At 43.4% G+C, this 23,628-nt stretch overlaps 1 protein-coding gene across 21 annotated transcripts in view; it reads left to right on the forward strand.

The window, feature by feature from the left end:
* The window catches only part of FMN1 (formin 1), a 413,714-nt gene that overhangs the window by 266,514 nt on the left and 123,572 nt on the right, over nt 1-23,628 (forward strand). For all 21 annotated transcript variants that reach the window (XM_032343188.1, XM_032343184.1, XM_032343196.1 and 18 more), the window contains 5 exons: nt 7,372-7,433; nt 9,385-9,473; nt 16,385-16,514; nt 17,987-18,133; nt 19,272-19,331. In XM_032343188.1, the coding sequence (XP_032199079.1) occupies nt 7,372-7,433; nt 9,385-9,473; nt 16,385-16,514; nt 17,987-18,133; nt 19,272-19,331 (488 nt within the window). The remainder of the gene's footprint in view (nt 1-7,371; nt 7,434-9,384; nt 9,474-16,384; nt 16,515-17,986; nt 18,134-19,271; nt 19,332-23,628) is intronic.

A 23,628-nucleotide genomic window follows, 5' to 3' on the forward strand; every position in this document is an offset into this window, starting at 1 on the left:
TTCCTCAGCTCCCCGATTCTACTTCTGCCTCATTCCATGACCTCCCATCCTTGCGTTTTCCTTGGTAGAGGTCAAGGTAGTTGCTCTGTGGGAGTGTTAAGGGGTAGGTTACCTGAAAGGTTTTTTTTTTTTTTTTAAGATTTTATTTATTTTTGAGAGAGAGAGAGAGAGAGAACATGCGTGGAGGGCAGAGGGAGAGAGAGAAGCAGACTCCCCACTGAGCAGGGAGCCCGAGGCGGGACTCGATCCCTGGACCCTGAGTTCATGACCCGAGCGGAAGGCAGATGTTTAACCAACTGAGCCACCCGGGCTCCTTACCAGAGAGTTTTAAAAACCCAAAGCTTTCTTTATTACCGTCCCCGTTTCATTATCTTTCCCTTACAAGTTGAATGTTAAGGAAGCCCTAAGAATATCAGTAATTTGGGCATAATAGCCAAGTTTTACACTGGCCATTTGGAAGTTAACATTGTTAAGAAAATAATCTCGACTAATAGAGTCAAATAATCCTATTAATCTTTGCTTTCATGGGCTGAGAATAGATCTAGTCCATTTGCAAACAATTTAATAATTAATTTAACACCCACTTTGTGCAAGATGTTCACGCCAACAACTTAAGGAAGGAAATGCAAGGAGGCATAGACTGGGTTGCAGAGATGTGATTTTTAAAATCAACAACAGCCCGGGGCACCTGGGAGCCTCTGCCTTTGGCTCAGGGCATGATCCCAGGGTCCTGGGATTGAGCCCCAGATCAGGTGCTCTGCTTAGCAGGGAGCCTGCTTCCTCCTCTTTCTCTGCCTGCTCTCTGCCTACTTGTGATCTCTGTCCGTCAAATAAGTAAATAAAATCTTTAAAATCAACAACAGCCCAAGCCTAGCAAACCACCCCAGCCCTATCTGTCTGTGGCATCTGCCACACCTCGAACAGTTCGATTGACTTTGGCTAAGCCAACAGACTGAGGAGTGTGCCTTTCCTCCCTCAGTCTTCCATGTGTCTCTTGCCCAGCAGTGCTCCTTCGGTCGAAAAGAACAGCTCCTTTAAGTAAATGCTTGTTTTTTACTCAGTAGAAGCCCTTCAGACAGCAAGCACAGTCATTTTTTGTTTATTTGCAAATGGTGCATTTGAAGATAGAAGTGTTGAGGGGTAAAAATGGCTGGAGGGCTGAGAGAATTCCTGCCTGTTCTCTCTCCTTGCCTTGGTCTTGTGAAAAGCCGCCTTCGACCCAGAGAGGGAATTTCCCTATCGTGTGAGACCCTGACCCCGTGCCTGTGCCTGAAGCAGGCACGTAATTTTTATGTGCGCCTGTTAGTTTCAATCGGGGATACTGATCTGCTTTTTGTCCCTGCTGACGGTTATTATATCTTAATGGGCAAAACACTACTCTAATGATCCTTGCGTATGTAATTCTTGGAGTACAGAGCAGGCACCAGAGGACCACATAAAAATGTTTGCCTCAATTTCCCTGCAAAAAAAGGGGCCCAGAAACCAGACTTGACCAAGTAACAGATTTTTAAAGGTAAAGGAACCCAATAAAATTACCAGCTTTTCACAGCGTGTGTCTATTTCCTTTCGACATATTGTGAGGTGTAGGTGAAATATTCTAACTGAACTGACAGTGTGAGTGGGGAGAACTAAGGAGAAGGGGGAGATAAAAGTAAAAACCACCAGCAATGATTGATAGTGCAGTAGCACTGAGTTGTTGGGGTCTCCCCTTTGTGGATTTGACACCTCACCTTTCTGACACCATCTGCAGGCATGTTAGTATAATGAGCCCTGGACAGAGGGGAACAAAAGCTGGCAGGGCTTGAAACTACAGTATCAGGGCTTCGAGGTGTGCTATAGAATTGTGTAGGCTAGGATTTGCTCCTCGAACTTACAAGATAAAAGGGGTGTGTGGGTGTGTGTGTGTTTGAGAGAGAGAGAGAGAGAGAGAGAACAAGAAAGAGTGAATTTTTTTTTTAAGTTTAAAATGGAGGGAGCTACCCCATCCCAGGCAACTCCAAGAATAATTTAATCAAGGACTGATTTCTTCTATATTGTAATCCTCAGTTAAATAATTAAATGGGTTCATGTAAGGCTTATAAGTTTGATGATAAGAGCCTTCAAGAATCAGTTCTCTAAGATACTGGACCAGTATTAGGGAAACGGAATTATCAGGTATTGATTCCAACCCTATTCGGGAACTTAAACTGTTCTCAGTGAGTAGGAAGCATAATCATGCATACACAAAACAGCTGTCTACGGAGTCCTAGTACCTCTGCCTTTTTACTTTGTAGACCTTTGGCCAGTAACCTAACCTTCCTTGGCAACTCTGGAGAAGAGAAATAATAGAATTCTAACGATTTCCTTAAGCTCCTGGACTCAACCAGCATATCTCTTCATAATGCTTCTTCCGCCTCTGAATTTTATTTTCCTTTTAAACTTGTGTTTTTAAGATCCTTACATGGAAGAGGGAAAACCTCAGTGGAATACTTAGTGTTGACCCTAAATTTGTCTAATTCTAACCCCACCAGTAGATTTCCTCTCTCCTGTTCCTCCCCCTAGGTCCTTGGGGCAAAATCAACAGGCCTATCCAACTCTCTGCCTATTTCTGTGGGTGGCCCAAAGCCCTTCCTCCAAATCTAGATGCAAAGCCTCAGGTGGTCTCAACTCCAGCTTCCTCAGCCCCAAGCTGGTTAGTGATACCGCTCTGTAGTGCCCTTTCGTGCCCTGCTCCTCTGTCCCGTGCCTTCCCTCCACAGTATTTGCTACCTCTTGTTCATCAGAATAGCTTCTGAAACCAGTTTTTCCAAATTTCAACGTGTCCTATGGAATAGAACTCTGTTCCATTCCCTCTACTACTCGTAACTGCTCAGTGCCTCCCTGCTGGATACGGAGCACGTTAGAGGCTCCTCCTCAGGGCATTCAGAATTCTCCGGTCTTGCTCCAAAGGAGAATGAATGCTCTCTTCAAGCCAAAAGTGACCTACATGACATCGCCTGCACCTTCCATGAGCCTCTGTCCGCATCTGCTTCTTCCATCTGAAACATCTTACGTCTTTCCAGTTGGTGTTCACTGGCTCTTGGCCCAAATGTACAGATTGTCCTTCCTCAGGAAGAATTTTGCTTGATTAATGGTAATTAATAAGTGGGTGTTTCACGTGTCTGCCTGAAGCAATATAACCGGAATTTTTACTCATAACCTTTCTACCTAAGTAATACTGCTGTTCATTTTTTTTTCTTTAAGATTTTATTTATTCATTTGACAGACAGAGATCACAAGTAGGCAGAGAGGCAGGTAGAGAGAAAGGAGGGAGCAGGCTCCCTGCTGAGCAGTGAGCGCCATGCGGGACTCGATCCCAGGACCCCGAGATCATGACCTGAGCCGAAGGCAGAGGCTTAACCCACTGAGCCACCCAGGCGCCAGTGATACTGCTGTTTACTGGAGGTTAAGAATGAAGGGAAAGCTATTTTCCTTACTCTTTCCTTGAAAGTGAGAAAATTTACTTGTGAAGCTGAATCAGTTTTTGGTATGGACTATCCAGGGCAAGCTGTGCATCTACACCGAGGGTGTGGCTGAGGACTTGATAATACAGCTAGACCGACTAAACCTTGATTTTCTTTTCAAACGAGGAACTAATGGGGGTGAGCAAATGACCCTAATTCAGATACACCCCTCCTATGACAACCTTTTCACCTGCCAAAGACGCCATGCTCTCTTTATCAAGAAACTTTTCTTGATACCCAACAGAAGGACTCCATTTGGGGGGATTCCTGTAGCCTTTATCGCATCCACACACTTTTATCCCTGTCACACCCCAGGGGCTATGCCAGGTGCTGGGGTTGTCAAAATGCAGAGAGACTATCTGTGATTGCAGGGCTTCTGCTGTCCGACAGAGGAGGGAAACTGTTCTGCTACACACCGTAATACAGGTTCTTCTTTAGTCTCTTTTCCCTTGTGTAAAATACACATGCAGGGCCACAGAAGAGGAAAAGAGCGAGGATTTAAGAATCCAAAGGTCAGGGGGTTCCTTCCAGGGCAGGAAGGTTCTCCCCTCGGCTCTGGGGGAGGAGGTATAGGAAAGGAGGAAGCTATGGTTATGTTGCCCCAAGAAGCTGGAGCACCGTGTAGCTAGGAGAAGGGCACGTGGTAGGGGATGAGATTGGAAGTGTAGCTTGGGACCAGTAAAGAATAGGCTTAAACATCAGGCCAACGCGTTTGGACTTTACCTGCTATATAAAGGAAAGACATAGGAGGTATTGTAAATATCAAAGTAAAATGATTAGATTTTCTAATCCCGTGGATTAGAAAAATAATATTGTTAGTACAACAAATGGTAGATTGGTGGGAAAGATGGAAACTGGAGATGCAGATGAGGTCGACTTTCTGAACAGACCCAAAGGTACCTTGTATTTCTTGTAAGACATTTGGGGCTTTATTTTTTATAATCTACACCTTGACTATTAATAATGCTTCCTGAAGTTGGGCTTTGAGCAGGGTTTTGTGAAGGACCAAATGGGTTTAACAGCAACGACTCTTATCTGAGACACTCATGAATTCTGGAAAGTTTCATTTATAACACAAACTACTCCATAGTCTGCTTTCTCTAATTCTTTCCAGGTGTTACAGGAGAGGGGGCATTAGCAAGCATTAAAACACATTGACCATTTGTATATTTAAAAATCATAATGGTCGGGGCGCCTGGGTGGCTCAGTGGTTAAAGCCTCTGCCTTCGGCTCAGGTCATGATCCCAGGGTCCTGGGATCGAGCCTCACATCGGGCTCTCTGCTCAGCAGGGAGCCTGCCTCCTCCTCCTCTCTCTTTCTGCCTGCCTCTCTGCCTACTTGTGGTCTGTCTGTCAAATAAATAAAAATCTTTAAAAAAAAAATCATAATGGTCATCGTTCGTTGGTACCATTTTGACTTCATACCATGCTGTAGGTGCTATGCCACGCATACATATTACCTCATTTAATATTTTCGGCACGTGATATTAGACCCATTTTATGGATACGCTGAGGCTCGGGCACTTGAACTTACCAGGATCACATAATGAGTGACAGTCATCCTGGTCTTTTTCTGTACCTTGAGCTTGTTCCTTCATCAGACAAAGAGACTTCCTTTTGCAGTTACCTCTCCCTGGAAAGTTCTTCTCCCAGACATTTACAGAACTGACCTCTTCAGCTCTTAGCTTAAATGTTGCCTCCTCAAAGAAGCCTTCATCAACCATCCTATCTAATGCTGCTCGTTTCTCTACTTCCTTCACAGCATTTTGTTACCTTAACTCATTTACTTGTTTCTTTCCTGTCCCCTCGGCTTGAGTCTAAATTTCGTGAGATCAAGTGTTTTGAACCTCTCACACAAGTTTGATTTATATAATCACAGCATTTTAGAACAGTTTCTAGAACTTAATACACATTCAGCAAATATTTAGTCAAGGGCTGGGTGAATGAATAAATAAATGTCCCCAGAGCCCACACTTGTTCTCTAGTCCCATCCTCTAGATGTTTCCTTGCCACTGCCTAGCACACTGGAGAAGAACTGGCTGACCATACAACCTGTCAAACTATGTATCTGGGACCCAGACTGATTAGCTTTTAAAAACAAAATATTTACTCACCAAAAACACAACCCACAGGTCACTCTCTTTCTCATCAGTTAAGATCACTTGGTGACATCCAAGCTTGCAGCTCATATAGAGTATCTACAACTGAGGGTTAGTTCAGAAGACAACTTGTCTGAGTAACTGTTTGTAGAGCTTTACCTTTTCTTACTGCATTCCTCTTGGCAATTTTTTGTAGGAGAATATTGGAATTCACAGAAATGCGGCATTGTTCCTGGCAATTTTTTTTTATTTTTTTTTATTTTTTAGCAGCACCAGCCATGTAGAAATTCATGGTCTTTCTAATAAATTTGTGAATTCTTAAGATCTCCACACACAAAATAACCATCCTCAGAGGGCAAATTCTCTCATTCTTCCCTCCAACTACATTTTTCTTTTGTGATTTCAGATTGGGCTTTTTAGAAGTGTGATTTTTCCTTTGTCTTAGTGGCATCTGAGCCGGCTTTGTCACTAGCGTGTTAACCTCTTCTTTCCCCTCTCTCCCATATCTGAGAATAGCTTGCTAAATTAACCCTAAGTTAGGGTGGCCCGCGGAGGAATTTTAAGTACATTTCTCGGTGTTCTGTGAAGTTACGTGATCTTAGCTCAGTTAATTAACTTCGTTAAAATCGTATGAGGGGGGTTGTATGATTCAGCCGCAGAAGGCACAAAACAAATTGAAAGGAACCTGCCCTTTACCTTGATCCTTACCTTCTCCAAAAACCATGGTATAAGGCCAATGAACAGAATAATGGTTGACGAGCAAAATTTTAAGGCATTCTAAATATCACTGGTTGGTTTAATAAAATTAATTAGCCTGCCACGGAGAAAATTTACTAGCGTGCTGGTTAATTTCACAATGTAAAGTCAGAGAAGGGAGGTAGGGTTGAGAGAACAAACCTTATTAGTTTTGAATAATTATTTAAAGATGTGGAGCTGCCTATTTCAAACACTTTGATTGCCAAATCCATTAGGGCTTTACAGTCTCAATGTTTGTATCCCAGTATATATGGGAAGGAATCTCCCTAGGTGAAATCATAATCATATCAATGAACAGCTAAATGACCTAAAGATACCGAACAACGAGTAGAATCCTAATAAAACCATGAGCATGAGAACTTGCCTTAAGACTAACTCAAGGGAGGTTTCCATAATCTTAATTTGCCATTGATGCAATTATTGCTTTTTCTTGTCTTTTTAATCCAAACAAGATGTTTGCAGTGGCCATGGAAAGGTGCCTAAAATCACATGCCTGAATTCGTTTAATTTGCCAACGTTGTCTTTTTTCTCTCTTCCTGGTAATGGGCAAGAGTCAGTTCTGGTGCATTAGGTACTAAATCTCCTCAATTACCAGCCGGGAAGAAAGATTTAAAATTGTGCTTCAAACCTACAAACTGATTTAGTTTTAAAGCACCAACCCTTCTCCTGTGGAGCCTAAATTGAACTGCAGAGAGGATCCAGAAGTTGAGGAGTTAAACCAGGCACGGCCAAGGCTCAGGCCAGTGATAGGAACCGTTTTGGTTTCTTTCATCAGATCCCCCCTGGTGCAAAAGGAAAGAGAGAAAGAAAGAGAGAGAGAGAGAGGAAGAAAGAAAGGGAGGAAGAAGAGAAAGAAAGAAAGAAAGGGAGGGAGGAAGGAAGAAAGGAAAGAAAAACACAACTTATATAAGGAAGCGCAGTGTTCTGCTGCCTGAAAGCTAGACGTGGAGTGTGGCTAGCTCATTAGTGTGGGGGAGTCTAATCAAATCTCTTCTCTTTTTTTTCCCTCCCTCTTTCTTTTTGGGTCCTTGGCAGCCATTTTCAATGTGGATGACTCTGTGGTTGATCTGGAGACCTTGGCAGCTTTATATGAAAATGTGAGTATCAAAGACATACAGAGGCAGAGTTTTCAGATTTTCATGTCTTCACTAATTAAAAAAAATGTTAAGGTCTAAAAAATGGTTATATGTGACTCCTTCTGCCCTCCTGCCCTTCCCCGTCCCCAGATCACTAAACCATCCATGCTCTTTGGCCGTGAGGATTTTAACATAGCAAGGGAGAGATTCAGGCATAGTTTTTATAAATGTACACTCAAACAAGAACAGACGTGAGCAAAGCACTGGGTTCCGACCCCACTGTGGTATCTGGGTTAGCAGCTCTCTTTGAACACCTGCGTGGGGGGTGGTTCAAGGTGGAGACCCCTTCTAGGCTGTGGAACCCAGCCCTGTGCTTACGGTTAGAGTGAGCGAAGCTAAGCTACCGGCTTACTGTTGGGGCACACCACTGTCTTCCTCTGAGGAATGGGAATACTAATACCACCTTGGATGATTTCTTTTGGATCAGATGAGCTAATGACACTGAATGTGGGAAGTAGTAGAAGATGGTGGGTGTGTACTTTGCATTTAGAGTCAGACAATTTTAGATTTGAGGTTCCACTCTGTTATTGACTCTGAGTAACGTTGGAATCAATTCAGTTCCTTCAGCCTGTTTGATCATCAGTACAATGGGCATGATAAAGGGCTCTATCTGATATTTGTATTATAACAGAATTCAATATAGGTAACAATAACAATATGTTTGAAAATACACAGCACTGGACACGTATGTGCTCTTTAAATTTAGGATATATGTGGAATAAACAGCAGAATTGGGAGGCTCTCTTGAGAGGAACACACAGGAGAGTTAGAATTCCCATGGTCGTTAACATTTCTGATTCGTTGACTCTGCTAGAATTTGAAAAGAGTGAACCAGATTCTCTTTATTGAAGTAATGATATTTCCCCGGGGAGCTGCCTGGAGCTCTATAGTATTTTCCAGTCACCAAGTTTAAAAAAAGATTCATTTCAATGTTATGTCTCCTGGGACCTTATGTCCCTTATAGAAAATTCCCAGAGGGCAGTAATCCAACCTGCGATTGCCAGTTCCCTAAACATTTTCACATCCTTTATATCTATCAGGAGCTTCTTAGTACAACTGGATGGGAACTTCTCACGTCCCATCAGCAGGGCTTTTGTTAATAGGAAGGTGAAACAAATACCAGGTCACTGGGAGCTAATAGTGCATTTGTGGTATACCTGGGGGGCAACATGGTGTTATGGGGGAAAGAGAGACTCTGAGTCAGGCCCTTTATCCAGTACATGGTCTGAGCCTTGGTAGAATTATCTGAAAAACAAAGATACAGTAATAAGTATTGAAGGACTCTGTAAAAGGCAGAGTGCCTTCTAGATGCTTCTTGCTGCTGCCATGAGCTCAGGACTGGGCACGTGGGCAGTACTCATTAGCTTACAGCAGAGGAGAGCTGCCTGAAGTGGATCGCTGGATAAATTGAGAAAATAACGTAACTAAATGCCAAAAGGAGCAGCGGAAATGAGTGTTAACAAAATTCAGAGAAAGAGAAGGTGGAGACTAGAAACGAAAAAGTCAGGAGCATACGTGAGTTGGGAGGGCTGTTCTAAGGGTCAGGAAACAAAAGCTGAGGACAACTGACTGCTAACCTGCTTACAGGGGAAGAGATAGGGGATTCAGTAGCAATCCAGCGTCCTGGCTTCCAGGACACCCTGTGGTCTCCTGGTATGGCCGTTGGCTTTGACCAGTGATTCTCCGGTGGTAGCATGCGTCAGAATCCCCTGGGGGGCTTGCTGCTCCTCCCCACCAACCCCCCAGCTTCTTAGGACCTGGAGAGAGCCAATCATTTGCATTTCTAACTAGAAGCAGAACTAGATGCCAGTGCTGCTGGTCCAGAGACCACACTTGGTCTCATTAGACTGCTTTAGACTGCTACTCATTGTTCATTATTTCTGTGCTTTGTTTGATTCCTCCTTCAACCCAGAGAGCCCAAGAGGATGAACTGGTTAAAATAAGGAAGTACTATGAGACATCCAAAGAAGAAGAACTGAAGCTGCTGGACAAGCCTGAGCAGTAAGGATGCTTGAACTCTTTGCTGTTAAGCCCAAAGGACAAGTGTGATCTCTGTCCCCCTGCCTCCCCACTCAGAGCAATTGCACCTACACCGTGCAGTGAGCAGAGTCATAGGGCCGTCATCCCCGTGACCCACTTCATGCAGCAGAATGACCTGACTGCCGGGAAACGCAGCCGGGGGATTTGTTCTGCGGGAACTAAGATGTCTCAACCCCTCTCCCCACCCCTCATCATTCCCCTTTCTCGTTCTAGCAGCTTGTTAATTCCTCCTAGACTAAACATTCTGGCCAAAAGGGTAGCTGAGGAAGGAAGAAGGCATTGCTCTGTTTAAGGTTCTGTGGATGCAGTTTTAAAAAGATGATGGCAGACTCACAGAATCCAAGTTGATTTTCCTAAATGTTGTATCCAGTAAACATGGCCTGAATGTGCCAGCTTTCCCTCAAATCCCTCCACCTGCTCTGCCCAATGGAGAGGGGACCTTTTCCTACTCTTGGCATCTGCTCGTTTTTCTCTCTGTTCACCATCTAGTGTTGTTTGCTCTCCAGTTGGGGCAGTTAAGCCACAGCCTTTGAAAGCCTAGACCTCTGATAAGGAATGGAGTGGCTCTTGCCTTGGCTGGGCTCTTGGGGTCTGCACACCACAGATAAGTATATGGGACTCTGAGTTCCTGGACCCCACCTACCTTTTCATGGCACAGGATTGAGGATGTAGAATGGGTCCAGAGTGGACAGAAGAATCCTTTGCCTGTCACCCCCTTGAATGCTTCATTAGTGTCCAATTCAGGCCACTCCCCTCAGCCTGGAGATGAGGCAGGGGATAGAAAACACAGCAGAAACTAAGCAATAATGTTTAGGGCAACAAGTGAGCCCTAGAGACATCTAAGTTTCTGTGGCTCAAATCAACACTTCCATGGCTTGTCCTTGGGTCCACTAGAATGCCCCACAGCCCTTGGATTGCCTGGAGAAAATGACTAGGTGGGGGATTTCTAGGTTTATTCGGTTACTGGCAAGCCTCTGGGATCATTTTGGGAACCTTCGATGAATTGTTCTCACACGGAAGAGAGGCCAGTCTCTACCCCACTCTCTGGCCACTCTAGAAGCCACTCTCTACCCCACCCCCACCCTGCCTCAAGTTAGTTCATGAAGCCTAAAAATATTGTGAATCAGCGCAAAGGGGGTTCTGCTGCCATTCTGGCCCATCACTTTGAGCTACGCTCCCTACCAATTCCTGCCCCTGACCAATCCTGTGGTCCACTCCCAGGTCATGTTTCCTAATAATAAATTAATTCCCACTAAGGTGCTAACGATGGAACGTAAGTGACTCATAATGGGATACTTAGACACTGACAAGGCCATGAGGAGTATTTGAAGACTGTCTTAGTCAGCATGGGTTGCTATAACAAAGTACCCTAAGCTGGATGACTTAGAAACAACAGAAATTTATTTCTTGTAGTTCTGCAGTTCGGAAGTCTGAGATTAGGGTGCCGTTCCGGTTGGGTTTTGGTGAGAACCCTCTTCCAGACAGACTGCCAACTTCTCTCAGTGTCCTCCCATGACGGAAAGCAAAGAGAAGGAAGCAAGCTCTGGTGTCTCTTCTCCTAAGGTTACTAATTTCACCCATGAGGGCTCAACGCTCATGACTTAAGTGCCTCCCAAAGGCCCTGTCTCCTTAAACCATCACATTGAGGGATAGGATATCAACATATAAATTTGAGGGGAACATAAACACTCAGCCCTTAACAGAGCCAATAGGACATATCAAGCATTTGGGCAGCACCAACTGTGTTACACTGAGCAGTGATCTCTCAGCCTAGAGTTCCCATACTTTTCACGTAAAGCATCATAGAGTATTTTAGGCTTTGTTGGAAGTACTTAAACCATAGACAATATGTAAACAAATGGGCATGACTCTATCAGTAGAATTTTATTTAGGGACACTGAAATTTGAATGTTACATTATTTGTGTAGAAGTCAAAAAAATGTTATCTTTATCTCGATTCTTTTTCATCCAATTTAAAAATATAAAAGCCATTCTTGTTGGTGGGCCATACAAAAACAAGTGATGAACTGAATTTGATCCATGGGCTATACTTTGCCAACTCCTGCTCCATGCTCTGGGAGGAGCTGACCCAGTGAAGAGTGGGTTTCTGCTAAGGGAAGGGTTCCCCTTTTCCTTTTCTTTCCCTCCCCTTCCTACTGTCTTTCTAGCATTATTTTTGGAGATTAATTGCCAGGGCACAGAATAGCAATGGCAGGTAATTAACAGATAAATTTACAAATCCTGCTTTCTCTGCTGATGATCTGCATAAGAAAGCATCTTCCAAGTTTGTACATGGTCATGGCAGCGGCTCCCCAGAGATGCTAAGCTAAGATGATGTGCTCAGGCTCAGTTGCACAGAGGTCGGGGCTTCAAGCCTGAGTGAATTTCACCCTCGCTCTTGACCTCCTGCATCGGGCGGCATTTGTTTGATGTTAGCCAGAGTCCAATTTCCTGGCAACTTGCTTGCCATCAGCTCCAAGTTAGTTGACTATAAGCATATTTTACATACTGGAAAATATGAATCATTTATAGTTTCAACACTGCAATTGCCTAAGATCCCTGTGATGCCCAGTCCTATAAATCATAGCATGGAGAAGGTGGTCTCCTCACTCACCTCATCGGCTCTCTTGCAGCCCAGTGCCAGACTGAGAATGCCATTTCCCATAGAAGGGTCACCTGCTCGGGCCTGAGCTGTCTGAGAGCCACCCCTTCCAAGGATAGCCCTCAACTGTTGGCATTCTGCCTTGGGATGGTGGTAAGGGGAGGGAAGGAGAGACTCTATTGGGTTTGATTAGGCCAAGCACCTGTTTTCTGTGGCCGGGAGGGAGGACACCAGGGCCGGCCTACTGGGATGCTCTGCTAGGGTCTCCGGTTACCTCACAAAGCAAACAGGACGCGACTTGGTATACTGTTAGCGTACTCCTTGTGGAAGAACAGAATACATGACGCTGGGTGCCCAGCCCTTGTTCACACACACCTGAGATGGTACCATGTGGGGGTCTAGGGGATGATAACCTAAATGTGAGTCCCTTAAAACAATGGGACATGTTGCCTCATTCCACCTGTCAGCTGAGTCGGCGCCGCAGACGGGGAACCCGTGCAATGTCGTGGGCCGAGCCTCTCTCCTAAAGACAGACTGGAGGGGCAGCCCTTCCTGGGAAAGTAAGCCTACCCTGGGGAAGAATGGGAAGATCCCCAATCTGCGGCTTCTTTGAGCTTGTTTGGTCCTCTTTGTAACTGGCCTTAGCATATAAAGTTAGACCAGTCCAAAAGGAAATCAACCTCTACGTTTTCCTAAGTATCAAGGCCCCATGTCCAAGACCCATACTTGGGGCTTTGTACTAGCGTTCTTATCCCTGCTCTTATGGGGAGAGTAGAAATCGCAGCTGAGGGAATCAGATACTTACCAGACACTCCGAGCCTTTGGGGCTCCTTTATACTTTAGGTACTCTTCTAGATAAACAGGAAAGGAGCTATGGTACCTTCCCTCAAGCCTTTGCCTGGCTGTTTTGGGATGGAAAGTAACAAAAAATCATAGTTTTTCTAAATATGTGTCTCCAGTAAATCTTATCTTCACATCCTACCAGATGTCCAAGCCCAAAACCCGCAAGTCTTCCTGGACAGTTCTCAGCATTCCTCGGGGTCGGTCAGTTACTCTGGTTCTTGCCGCCGGAATAGCTCTCTCATGCCCTAGCCCCTCCACGCTCACCCCTGGCCTGCCCTCTTAGAACACCACAGCTGCGGTCTAGACGGTCTTCCAGCCTCAACTCCACTGCCCCCTCCCACTAACCAGCCAAGCCACTGCTGTGCCGCTTTTTAAAACTAAAGGCCCAAAGTATCACTTACTTCTCTGTTCAGAACCCTTTGTTCATTCGGGAAAAGTTGGAACTCTTGATTTTAGAACACAAAGCCCCATTTTAGCATCTGAGTTCTAGTTATCTTGCCCCCAAAACACCATTCATCCCGTCTGGGCCCCCCACAACTGTCGCTCGTGTGTGTCCCGCACCAGCACCCAAGGGCTCCAGGGAACCTTAGCTGACATGGTCCGTCCCGGGCTCTGACTTGGAAGCCCTGCAGATGGCTTTCATAGGCCCCATCAGGGATGATCCTTACCACACTCTGTGGTAATCTGTGACTTATTTTTCAGGATCTCAAGAAGGAATGGTGTGTAAGTTAAATTCTGTTCTCAGGTCTTAGCATGGTGCCTGACACACCACAGAAGCTTAATGCATGTCTACAGGACTGACTAACATTCTTGGAGACTGACTGTCTGGTATGAATTTCTGGTGACACATTCCCTACATCTTTATCCAAAAAGTAGTGTAAAATTCTGGAACTTGCCTTCCTCCTCTAGCTCTGGGTATGCGTTTCAGACCCTTCTTCCTGCACAGACCTCTGGATCTTTAAGGGTCTTTGAGAAACCTCTTAGTCCAATTCCCAATCCCAGTAAAGCTTGATCCCGGAGAACCAGGTGGTTCTTTTTTTTTTTTTTTTTTTTTTTTTTAAAGATTTTATTTATTTATTCGACAGAGAGACATCACAAGTAGGCAGAGAGGCAGGCAGAGAGAGAGAGAGAGGAGGAAGCAGGCTCCCTGCTGAGCAGAGAGCCCGATGCGGGACTCGATCCCAGGACCCTGAGATCATGACCTGAGCCGAAGGCAGCGGCTTAACCCACTGAGCCACCCAGGCGCCCCAGGTGGTTCTTTTTGACTCTTCCCTGGGTACCATTAAGTTGGTGAGCCCATGGCCACATCTTCTTACACGGGCCCTACACCTCCTTTTCTTGAAACTCGTTTTAAGTCATCGCTCATCCAGCGTTTCATCTTTTTCGCCTGTGTCCTTGCTGGTGAACTGAGGCGTCGGTCCGCGTCTTCTCTCACACTGTGGTCTCCGTAAACGCTTCACTCACTGTGTTTATTTAAACTACAAAGTGCACATACTCCGCAGATCTCGGTCCTACTTGGGGAAGAGTGTCTGGCAGTCACTGTTGGAAGAGGAGAAAGGCAGGTCGTGACCCCTGAGGTAGCTCTTAGCATTATCTGAATAAGTGCAGCGTCCCGCCACACCCCTCAGAACCCAATGCCGCCAGTCCCACAAGATTTCACTACTTACATTTATGAAACCTGGTGATACCCCTGATTTTTTTTTAAAAGATTTTATTTATTTATTTGACAGACAGAGATCACAAGTAGGCAGAGAGGCGGGCAGAGAGAGAGGAGGGAGCAGGCTCCCCACTGGGCAGAGAGCCCAATGCGGGGCTTGATCCCAGGACCCTGGGATCATGACCTGAGCCAAAGGCAGAGGCTTTAACCCACTGAGCCACCCAGGCACCCTATATACCCCTGATTTTGATCACAAACGAATGAGTGGTTTAATACTAATCTGTAAGAAGCAATTTACATATAAGGTATAATTTTTAATCCTGTCCTTACTCATAATTCCTTGGGTTTCCATATTTTTATCCCATCACATGGTTTTCATAATAATCAGAGTTACAGAACTTTGAAGCAAAGTTTTATGGGCGTTCCTTGCTCTACCTTAGTGTCATGAGAAAAAAAAAAAAGAAGAAGAAGAAGAATGGGGCAACTGCCTAGCTCAGTCATTAAAGCAGGTGACTGTTGATCTCAGGTTCTTGAGTTCAAGCCCCACATTGGACACAGTGCTTAATTTTTAAAAAGGTGGCATTGGGGGGTTGTGGAGAGGAAAGAAAAGAAAAAAGATTATGACCTGGATCCTGGATGTAGGATAAGTTTTTTTTTTTTTTTTTTAAACAGCTGGTAATTAGAATCTTACTAAAACCCAAGTCTCCCTTCTCCCTTAAAAAAAGCAAAGTAAAAGAGGCACAGAGTATAAGCTAAGGAAATCCTTTGGGTATGGAAAGAAGAAGGATTCAGCTTTGCTCCTATGGAAAACATTCTTGGTGAGAGATTGCAAAATGTCAAAGTAATGACGTTATGCGTTGACCAAGACTTTCAGAAATATCAGGTAATCATCATTTCAGCCCCAGAATGAATTTAATAGCTGTTAGTGGATTTTCTCCTTCCCTGAATTCATGCCCAACTCTTTCCACCGTTTTAGTGTGTTTTAGTTTATGCCCCCTCTTCTGGAGGTTGGCCTGGAGAGCATGTAGCTCTTCCAACTTAATTTTGCAAAGGGCACCAGTGCCCAGCTGCTCAGACAGTGAGCTTCTGTGTGTAGATTAGTACTCACCTTTAGCTTTAAAAAATCTGTCTTACCATAGTTTTTAAGATTGATGTCCACTTCATGAGTACCTGCTTTGTTCCACGTACCAAGCTGTGAACTCTGTCTGCCTAGGTAAGCTGATGTGGGAAAGTAAACAAATTATCTGTAGAATAGTGCCTCTGTAGACCATTATCTAATCCAGTGTGCAAGAAATAGTTGCCATCTCATTTCAGGTAGAGACATTTTGTCATTTTTCTACAGACTTTCGCCTTCAGCCTTCACTTGAATTTGCCTGTGCAAAATAGACCCTTAGAGAATGCTGCATGATAAAGGGCATTCATTATGTGTTTTCATATGCTAAAAAGTAATGCTTTTTATTTTAATCTCCTATTTGCACAGCAGGAGATAACTCCTTGTGGTTCCATATTACTGCACTTCCTGCTCCTAAAGTAATTTATACACCATACATTTATACACCATCCTAGAAACCGATCTGAGAAATGGCTCCGTTGTCAATAATAGAACACATACCCTTGGAGTTCCTCAAGTGTGCCTCTTGGATACATTTTATAATTGTTAAATTGATATCGTAAAATAAGGAATCTTTTTCAGCTATGGTGGATGTTTTTCAGCTCTTTTTTTTTTCTCTTTGTATAAGCAGCTAGATGATTCATTGTTCATTTCTGCAGATTTTTACATGAGTTAGCCCAGATCCCAAATTTTGCTGAACGGGCCCAGTGCATAATCTTCAGATCTGTCTTTTCGGAGAGTATCACCTCCTTGCACCGAAAGGTAGAGATCGTCACAAGAGCTTCTAAGGTATGTTTGCTGTCTAATTTAAAAGGCTAGTTGCGCCCTAATTGAGGGTAAAGGAGGAAGTAGGGAGTGGGAGGATCAACTAGACCCTATTAGAAAACTTTTGGACTTAAGATCCTGTTTTTTTAAGTATAGCTGTGGTGATTATCGTTAAGTGTGAGTATGTGTGTGAGTGCAGGTGAATGAGTGGGGAAGAGAGAGAGAAAGTCAGATGCAGACTGATGGGGAGAAGGAAGAAAAAAATGACACTTCTATAGATGTCTTCTTAGATATTCCGGACACTTTCTATAGTACATACTGGCCACTTAACACCAACCCAGCTAGTGTAGTTTATCTGCTGCTCAACCGGCTGGGTTGAAAGAAATGTTGTGTTAGACCCATGCACCTGATCATCTGAAAGGTATCTACAGAGTGAAATAAAGATTCTAGAGACCTGATAAGTGAAACAAATGATTACGATAATGGGTGGCAGGCAAGTACATTTTTGTTGGCTTTACCACACTGGTATTCCTTGTAAATTCTAATACTTGTTTTTTCTCACAGTGACCCATGTCCTTAAGAACGTGGTGATCCTCTCTACATACTGTAGTATTTAATTCTTACCTGAAAGCATGATTCTTTTCCTTCCAAAATATAAAAGATTTCAATAAAGAAAGTATAAATACTTCCCAGGTATAATGTACACCCTCTAATAACACCCTAAAAGGTCTGAAGAGAGGTTAGCCTAGAGCTGCATTTGCCTTTTCTTCTTTACCCTAAAATAAAAGAAAATAAAGTCAACTCAGATTCTAGAGAAGGAGGGGGGAGGGAAGTATCAATTTTAAAAATTTGCACTTTGAGAGAAAAAACAGGAAAGTAAATGGGACAAGGAGGTGAAGAAAACCCTAAGCAGATATAAATTGTCAAAAGTAATAGACATATCAACAAATACTTAATAAACATAACCTGTGGCCTTGAAATACATTATCATAGTTCACCTCCGAGGAGTACACCCAAGGATAAAGAAAATAAACTTGCTTTTAAACCTATCCTACATTTAACTGTACTGTTTATATAGATACATTGTCCAAAAACATGTCCTCAAATGATATTAAACTAACCCTTTCTGCTTAGAAGTCACCAGATGTAAAGTCTGACTATAGCAACTCTTTCTGAAATACACAAATATTTTAAAATAAATATTTGGAAAATGAAACCGGCTGAAGTAAAAATACAAATACTCATATTTAATCCACAATATTAAGACAGGCACAGTTCATAATTCATTGAAAGGCTAGAAAACGATGACTGATTAGTGTATTTTTTTCAGACTCTTAAATGTCTTAATAAAGTGTATTTTCCATTTCACCAGCTGCCAAGGCAGTTGGCACCATGCCAGCAAACAGCCTGATGGGTGCTCAGTAAATATTTGTTGTTGAATGAATATAGGTGCCTTTGAAGTTCAACTCCCTAATAATTGGTGTTTGCCATCACAGGGCTTGCTGCACATGAAGAGTGTGAAGGATATTTTAGCTCTCATTCTGGCTTTTGGAAATTATATGAATGGAGGAAATAGGACTCGGGGACAAGCAGATGGATATAGCTTAGAAATTCTACCCAAACTCAAGGACGTCAAAAGTCGGGTATTTATTTTTCATAGCTAGATTCCATGATTTGCCATTTTGTTCCTTCTTTACCTGTAATTTAAAAAAAAAAAAAAAAAAAAATTCTTGGTTGCTCCATTCATCTCCTTTCTCGCTCTAACAATACATGTTTTTTTCTTTGCTTTCTTTTGACTCTTGACTAAAGAGAGGTTTTTCATGTTTGATCTTACTGAGATGACAAAATCCCCAATATTGGTTTGCTCTAAAAGAACACAATTGCATGTTGAACTGTAATGAGCAAAGAAAACAGATAGCACAGCAGTAGCAGTCAGAGCACAAGTCTTGAATCTGCTTGAATTTAGGGTTGGCTCCTTGTAATTTACTCATTCTTGAGTCAGGAGCAATGTTGCATCACCAGTAGACCTGAGCATTTGAGTTATTCTTTTGCCCACAACAATTGGGCTGGGGGTCTACTGTCAAACTCTCTGAGCCTGATTATCATTTGGCTCCACACCCCTGCAGAGCTCCCTCTTTAGAAACAACCAGCCCATATCTAGGAGTCCCAGGGGGAGCAGGGGGAGTGAAGGGAGGGGAAACACACAGGCAAATTAGAATTAGACCCATGTGAACAAGACACAAAGGCTGCCTTGTGGGAGGGCCTGCTTGCCCCTGGCCTCCTAGGGTCATAAAGTGGCATGGCGTTCCTTTTAAGCTGTCCTGATTGTTTTTCACGCCATTAAGAACACACATTTTTTTGAAAAGTGGGAAGGGAGGGATGGTTTTCTGTTCTAGTCCCCGGTTCCCTTTGGCGCTCCCCCACTCCCTCCTGTCTTGGCTTTCTGCCAGAAAATAATGAGACAGTGTGTGTATTTGTTTGTTTGTTTTAGCCATTATCTCAGAGGTCTTGTGGATTATCTATTTGGGGTTTTCTTTCCCCACAAAGAATCGTGGAGTGTCATTTCTTTGTATAGATGCCATTAAAAAAAAAGAAAGAAAGAAAGAAAATGATGGGACAAAGAGAGGAGAAAGGAAAACCGTGCCAGTCACAAACAGAAATCAGGACCGGGTATCACAGATTAAAAGTATTAGGGTCACAAACTGAGATTTCGGTCCTCAACTATATAATATGGCAGTCTCATGTGAATGATTTTCATTTAAGCTTCTCTTTTAAACCTAGGATAATGGGATTAATCTGGTGGACTATGTCGTGAAATATTACCTGCGTTACTATGATCAGGTAAGAAATGGCATTCTGTGGAAAACTACACTAATGGGATTTCAACTCTTACACATTGTTGGCATTCAGAAATTGGATGATGGATGGATGGATGGATTTCAAGTCCAACACAGAATCTGAGAGCTCTCCGGCCTCCTTGGTTTACAGATGGGAACGCTGAAGCCAAGAAAGTTTAGTTGACTTTTGGAAAGAGAAGCATTATTCATTGCCTCTCAGTCTGCTGCCTCCTAATCCGCTATATAATGCAGTTTTAGAGAGACCCCCGGTGATCTGGGCCTTCCGGCCAGTTCGTGAGGGTCTCCATGTAATCTATATCCATTCGGTAATTGTTTCTATCTGAAACTAGTTCTGGGCTCCAGACCAAAATTGAGGAATTTAAGAGGCAGTAATGCCCCATACCTTATCAGTTGTGGTCATCTGTGAACAAGTTGAAGAAGTGGGATTTGAAATCCGTCCTCTCTGCTTCCATTACACGAGCCCTGAGAAATAAAAATTTCAGTGGGAATCCACCTGAGCACAATTTTCTAAGTTCTGTTCCTTCTCATTAAATTGAGAACAAGGAGTCCTAACTTTGCGAAGAAAGAGGTACTGTGGTAAGGTGTTGGGAAACCTAGCAGTCAGCAAGCACAATGGGGGAAAGTCTCAGGAAAACTGTCATCGACACTCCTGCTTAGCTATCCACACAAGCAGGGCTTTTCCTAGGCACCAAGGGAAGAAAAGTAAAGGTTCCAGCACCGTGTTTTCCAAAGGCCTATAATTCCCCCCGGAAGACAAGAGAAACACTGATGAAGTCTACCACCCTGCCTCCTCCCCTCCTCATCGAACCCTTCTCAGTGCACCTGCAATGAATCATCTCCCACCCCCCTCCTGAAACTTCTCCTGTTTCTGCCGAGGACATTATCATTTCGGTCATTCAGGCATGAAGCTCGTGCTCCTCTCTGGTTCCTCTCTGTCCTTCAACTAAATTGTTTCTCGTGTTTCTTTCCTGGTTTTCATCCCTGAGCCCCCACTTACCAGGCCTTAAGGTAACTCACCTAGAGTATTCCTGTTGCTTCCCAGCTGGTGTCCCCAGTTCTCATTCCTCACTCCCTCCCCCTCCAGTCCATCCCACACCTGAGGGATGTGGGAGGCCCCACCAGTTTTTAGAGTTGTGGTCGTATTGTATCACTTTTTTAATACAAAAATAGAAATGCCCCCCCCATTTTCAAAAAGTGAATTAAGACTCTACCCAATTGAATTCCAGTCTTTTACAACCATGCTTTTATGACCTTCCCCCTACACACACTGTGTGATCCAACTCAAGACCCTATGTTTTTCAAACACACCCTATGGTTTTCTCACTGATGTGTTTTTACATCCGATGTTCTCTCTAACTGGACCTATCCTTCTAGTAGCCTTTTTTTTTTTTTAATTTTTAAGTTTTTAATACCATATAATGTATTATTAGCCCCAGGGATACAGGTCTGTGAATCGCCAGGTTTACACCCTTCACAGCCCTCACCATAGCCCATACCTTCCCCAGTGTCCATAACCCAACCACCCTCTCCCTACCCCTTCCCCCATCACTAGCCTTTTTATAGATCTTTTGTTTTGTGTTATGAATACTCTCTTAAAATAATACATTAAAAGGCCTTTTGGGGAAAAGCTCCCAGTAGCAGCATACATATTTGCAACATAATAGGCAACATGCTTTTCAGAATCAACAGGGAAAGGACAACTGGTCTCCTTTCATTTAAAAAAAAAAAAAAGTGACACAAGAGACTGCAGGTAATTTACCAAAACAACAGCAACGACAGCAGCAGCAACAACAACAAAAAACCAAATAGAAGGCATAAATTGCCAACTAGGTTTATAAAGTTGGCAATATAAATGGGTCAGACCTTTCTCCGGACTATCACAAATGGCTGACTGAGTTATTCTCGGTTTAAGGTCTCTAGGTATAATAGGACCCATATCTTGCCTGCTCTTGACTCACCAAATTGTGTTCTATAAAGGACACTTTCAAAAAAATTCACAGGGAGGTGTCATGTGCTTGCCAAGCTGTCTCCCAAGGGTGCGGTGCCTGTTTATACGGGACACCCTTTCCTCATCCATGCAAATGTGCTGTCTGGATGAGCAAGACTTTGACCTCTCTAGATCAGAAGCCCTAGATATATGTATAATCTTTCTAGGAACTTTTATCCTAAAGAAGTAAATGAGGATATGCCTCACCATTTTCCTTAAAATCATTTGTATTAACAAAGTATAGCACAATTTTTGGTAGCTGTCCAAAGGTAGAGACTAGGGTCAAATGAATCATGCTAGAGTTCTGAAATGGAATAATATCCTGCCATGGAAAGGAGAAAATTTAGTGACATTGAAAAATACTCGAGCTTCTTTTATATTGCAAATGTGTGCTTAAAATAACATATAATATAATTTCAAATATATAAACATACATAAACATGCAGAAAAAACCTGGAATATCAGATATATGTAAAAATGTTTGATTATCTCTGGGTGGTAGAATGGAAGAGATTTTTGCTTTCTTCTGTCTTTCAATTAGACTTAATGAGCCTGAGTCGCTTCGTAAAAGGGGAAAAAAGATAAAACAAAAAGTAGCACAATTGTACATGGCCCTTCTTCCATGAAGTCTTTGTTTACTTCCTCATCTCATGCTCGTTGGAAGCCTGGGAACACTTGTGTTGAGCCTCTGTCATGACACGTCTTATTCTGTCTTACATGTGGATATCAGTGAGCAATTACCTGTTAGCTTTGCCTTGCTCCTTGAGGTCCAGAACTCATCATTGTCTGTTTTTGGGTGTCTGTAATTTAGGTGTCTGACAAAGACTTACTAGGTTGAATCTACCGTAAGTATCTACAAGAGTGCAGTGAGTGGCCTCTGTAGATAACTGGGAGCAAAAAGGTGAGAGCTTTTTTCTAGTAGAGTGGGGCAGGCATGTTGAAGCTTCGGGTGATATGCAGATACCCGAAGTTCTGACAGCAGGTACCAGTATGACAGGAGAATTACCCTGAAGAATCTCAAGAGGTCACATTTCTAGTCTAGGGTTAACGTAAGCAGATGTACCTTCTAGTGCCTGCCTCAACCGATTCCCATGAATTGTGTCAGAGGGCTGAAATTTACCAACGAAATGTGGCTCTCGAAGAGAGCTGAATGCAGTCAAATCAACTTCACTGAGGAAAATCTCGCAGTAAGAATCCTTTCAAACCAGGGATGGCCCAGTTGGGGAAATATCAGAAGTCAACGTTTATGTGGTGCTCTCCCGGTTTTCACCGTGCAAAAATTCATTCCACTCAGCAAGAGTATAGAATTATGTGATTTATTAAGCTCTCCCCTCCCCGTAGGAGCATAAGTGATGATTTTTGTGGTTAGTGTTGATGAGCAATTAGCTGAAGAAAGGTGATTCCTGCTCCAAGCCTCCTTCCACGCGAGCTGGATTTGGGTCTAAGTCTGTGAAGTTTACAGAAATCCATCCAGAGCCATGTCTTTTGAACTCTAATTGGGCAGCTGTCTCAAGAGCTGTAACCAGGCTCATTTGCTCAGCAGCACTTTCTCATTTTCTAGCTTAGAAAAGATAAGAAAAGGAAAGGAAAGAAAAGAAAAGAAAAAAGAAAAGAGACGGAAAAAAAGGAAAAGAAAAGAAAATCAAAGCCAGGGCATGAATCTTATAAAGTTTTGGAAAACAGTAGGAGGTAATATAGATGAGTTCTTGCAGTGTAGGTTGCCATGGAATTCTGTGGCAAGCATGTTAGCTGACCGTCTTGGCCCTCAGACTATAGTACAGCTTCCATTGTTTTGAAGGAAGTAAAATAATCGTAGGGAGCTAGGGGGCAAGTACACTGATCGTGTAAAAGGTTTTACTGAAATGAGGGGAATCACCTTTCCTTAGCATTTCCAGTGAAGCTAAAGATCTTCAAGGAAGGGGGACGGGTCGTGAGCATTCCTGAAACCACAAGAAAGTAGGACATTGAGGTAGATGGCTCTTGTTCAAGGTACACACTTTCCAGAATGGCCTCATGTGGGCTCTATGCAAGGGTGCTGAAGAGAGTTTGATATGCCAGACGTCGTGTGCCGTCCCAAGAACAGGACACATTTCCTGCCTTCACGGTGTTTATAGTCTAGCGAGGAAACACATAAGTTAACATGGCAATTTTGAAACGAGCGTTGGTGAGTGCTGTCATAACGGTACGCACCAGGGGCTCTCGGAAACACCCACGTGCTGGGGGGCTAGGGGCGATCTTTGAGATCGGTCCCAAGACCTGATCTTCAAATGCTATGAACAAAGGAGGCATGAAG

This window comes from Mustela erminea, chromosome 5, assembly GCF_009829155.1.
Source record: "Mustela erminea isolate mMusErm1 chromosome 5, mMusErm1.Pri, whole genome shotgun sequence".
Lineage (NCBI taxonomy): Eukaryota > Metazoa > Chordata > Mammalia > Carnivora > Mustelidae > Mustela > Mustela erminea.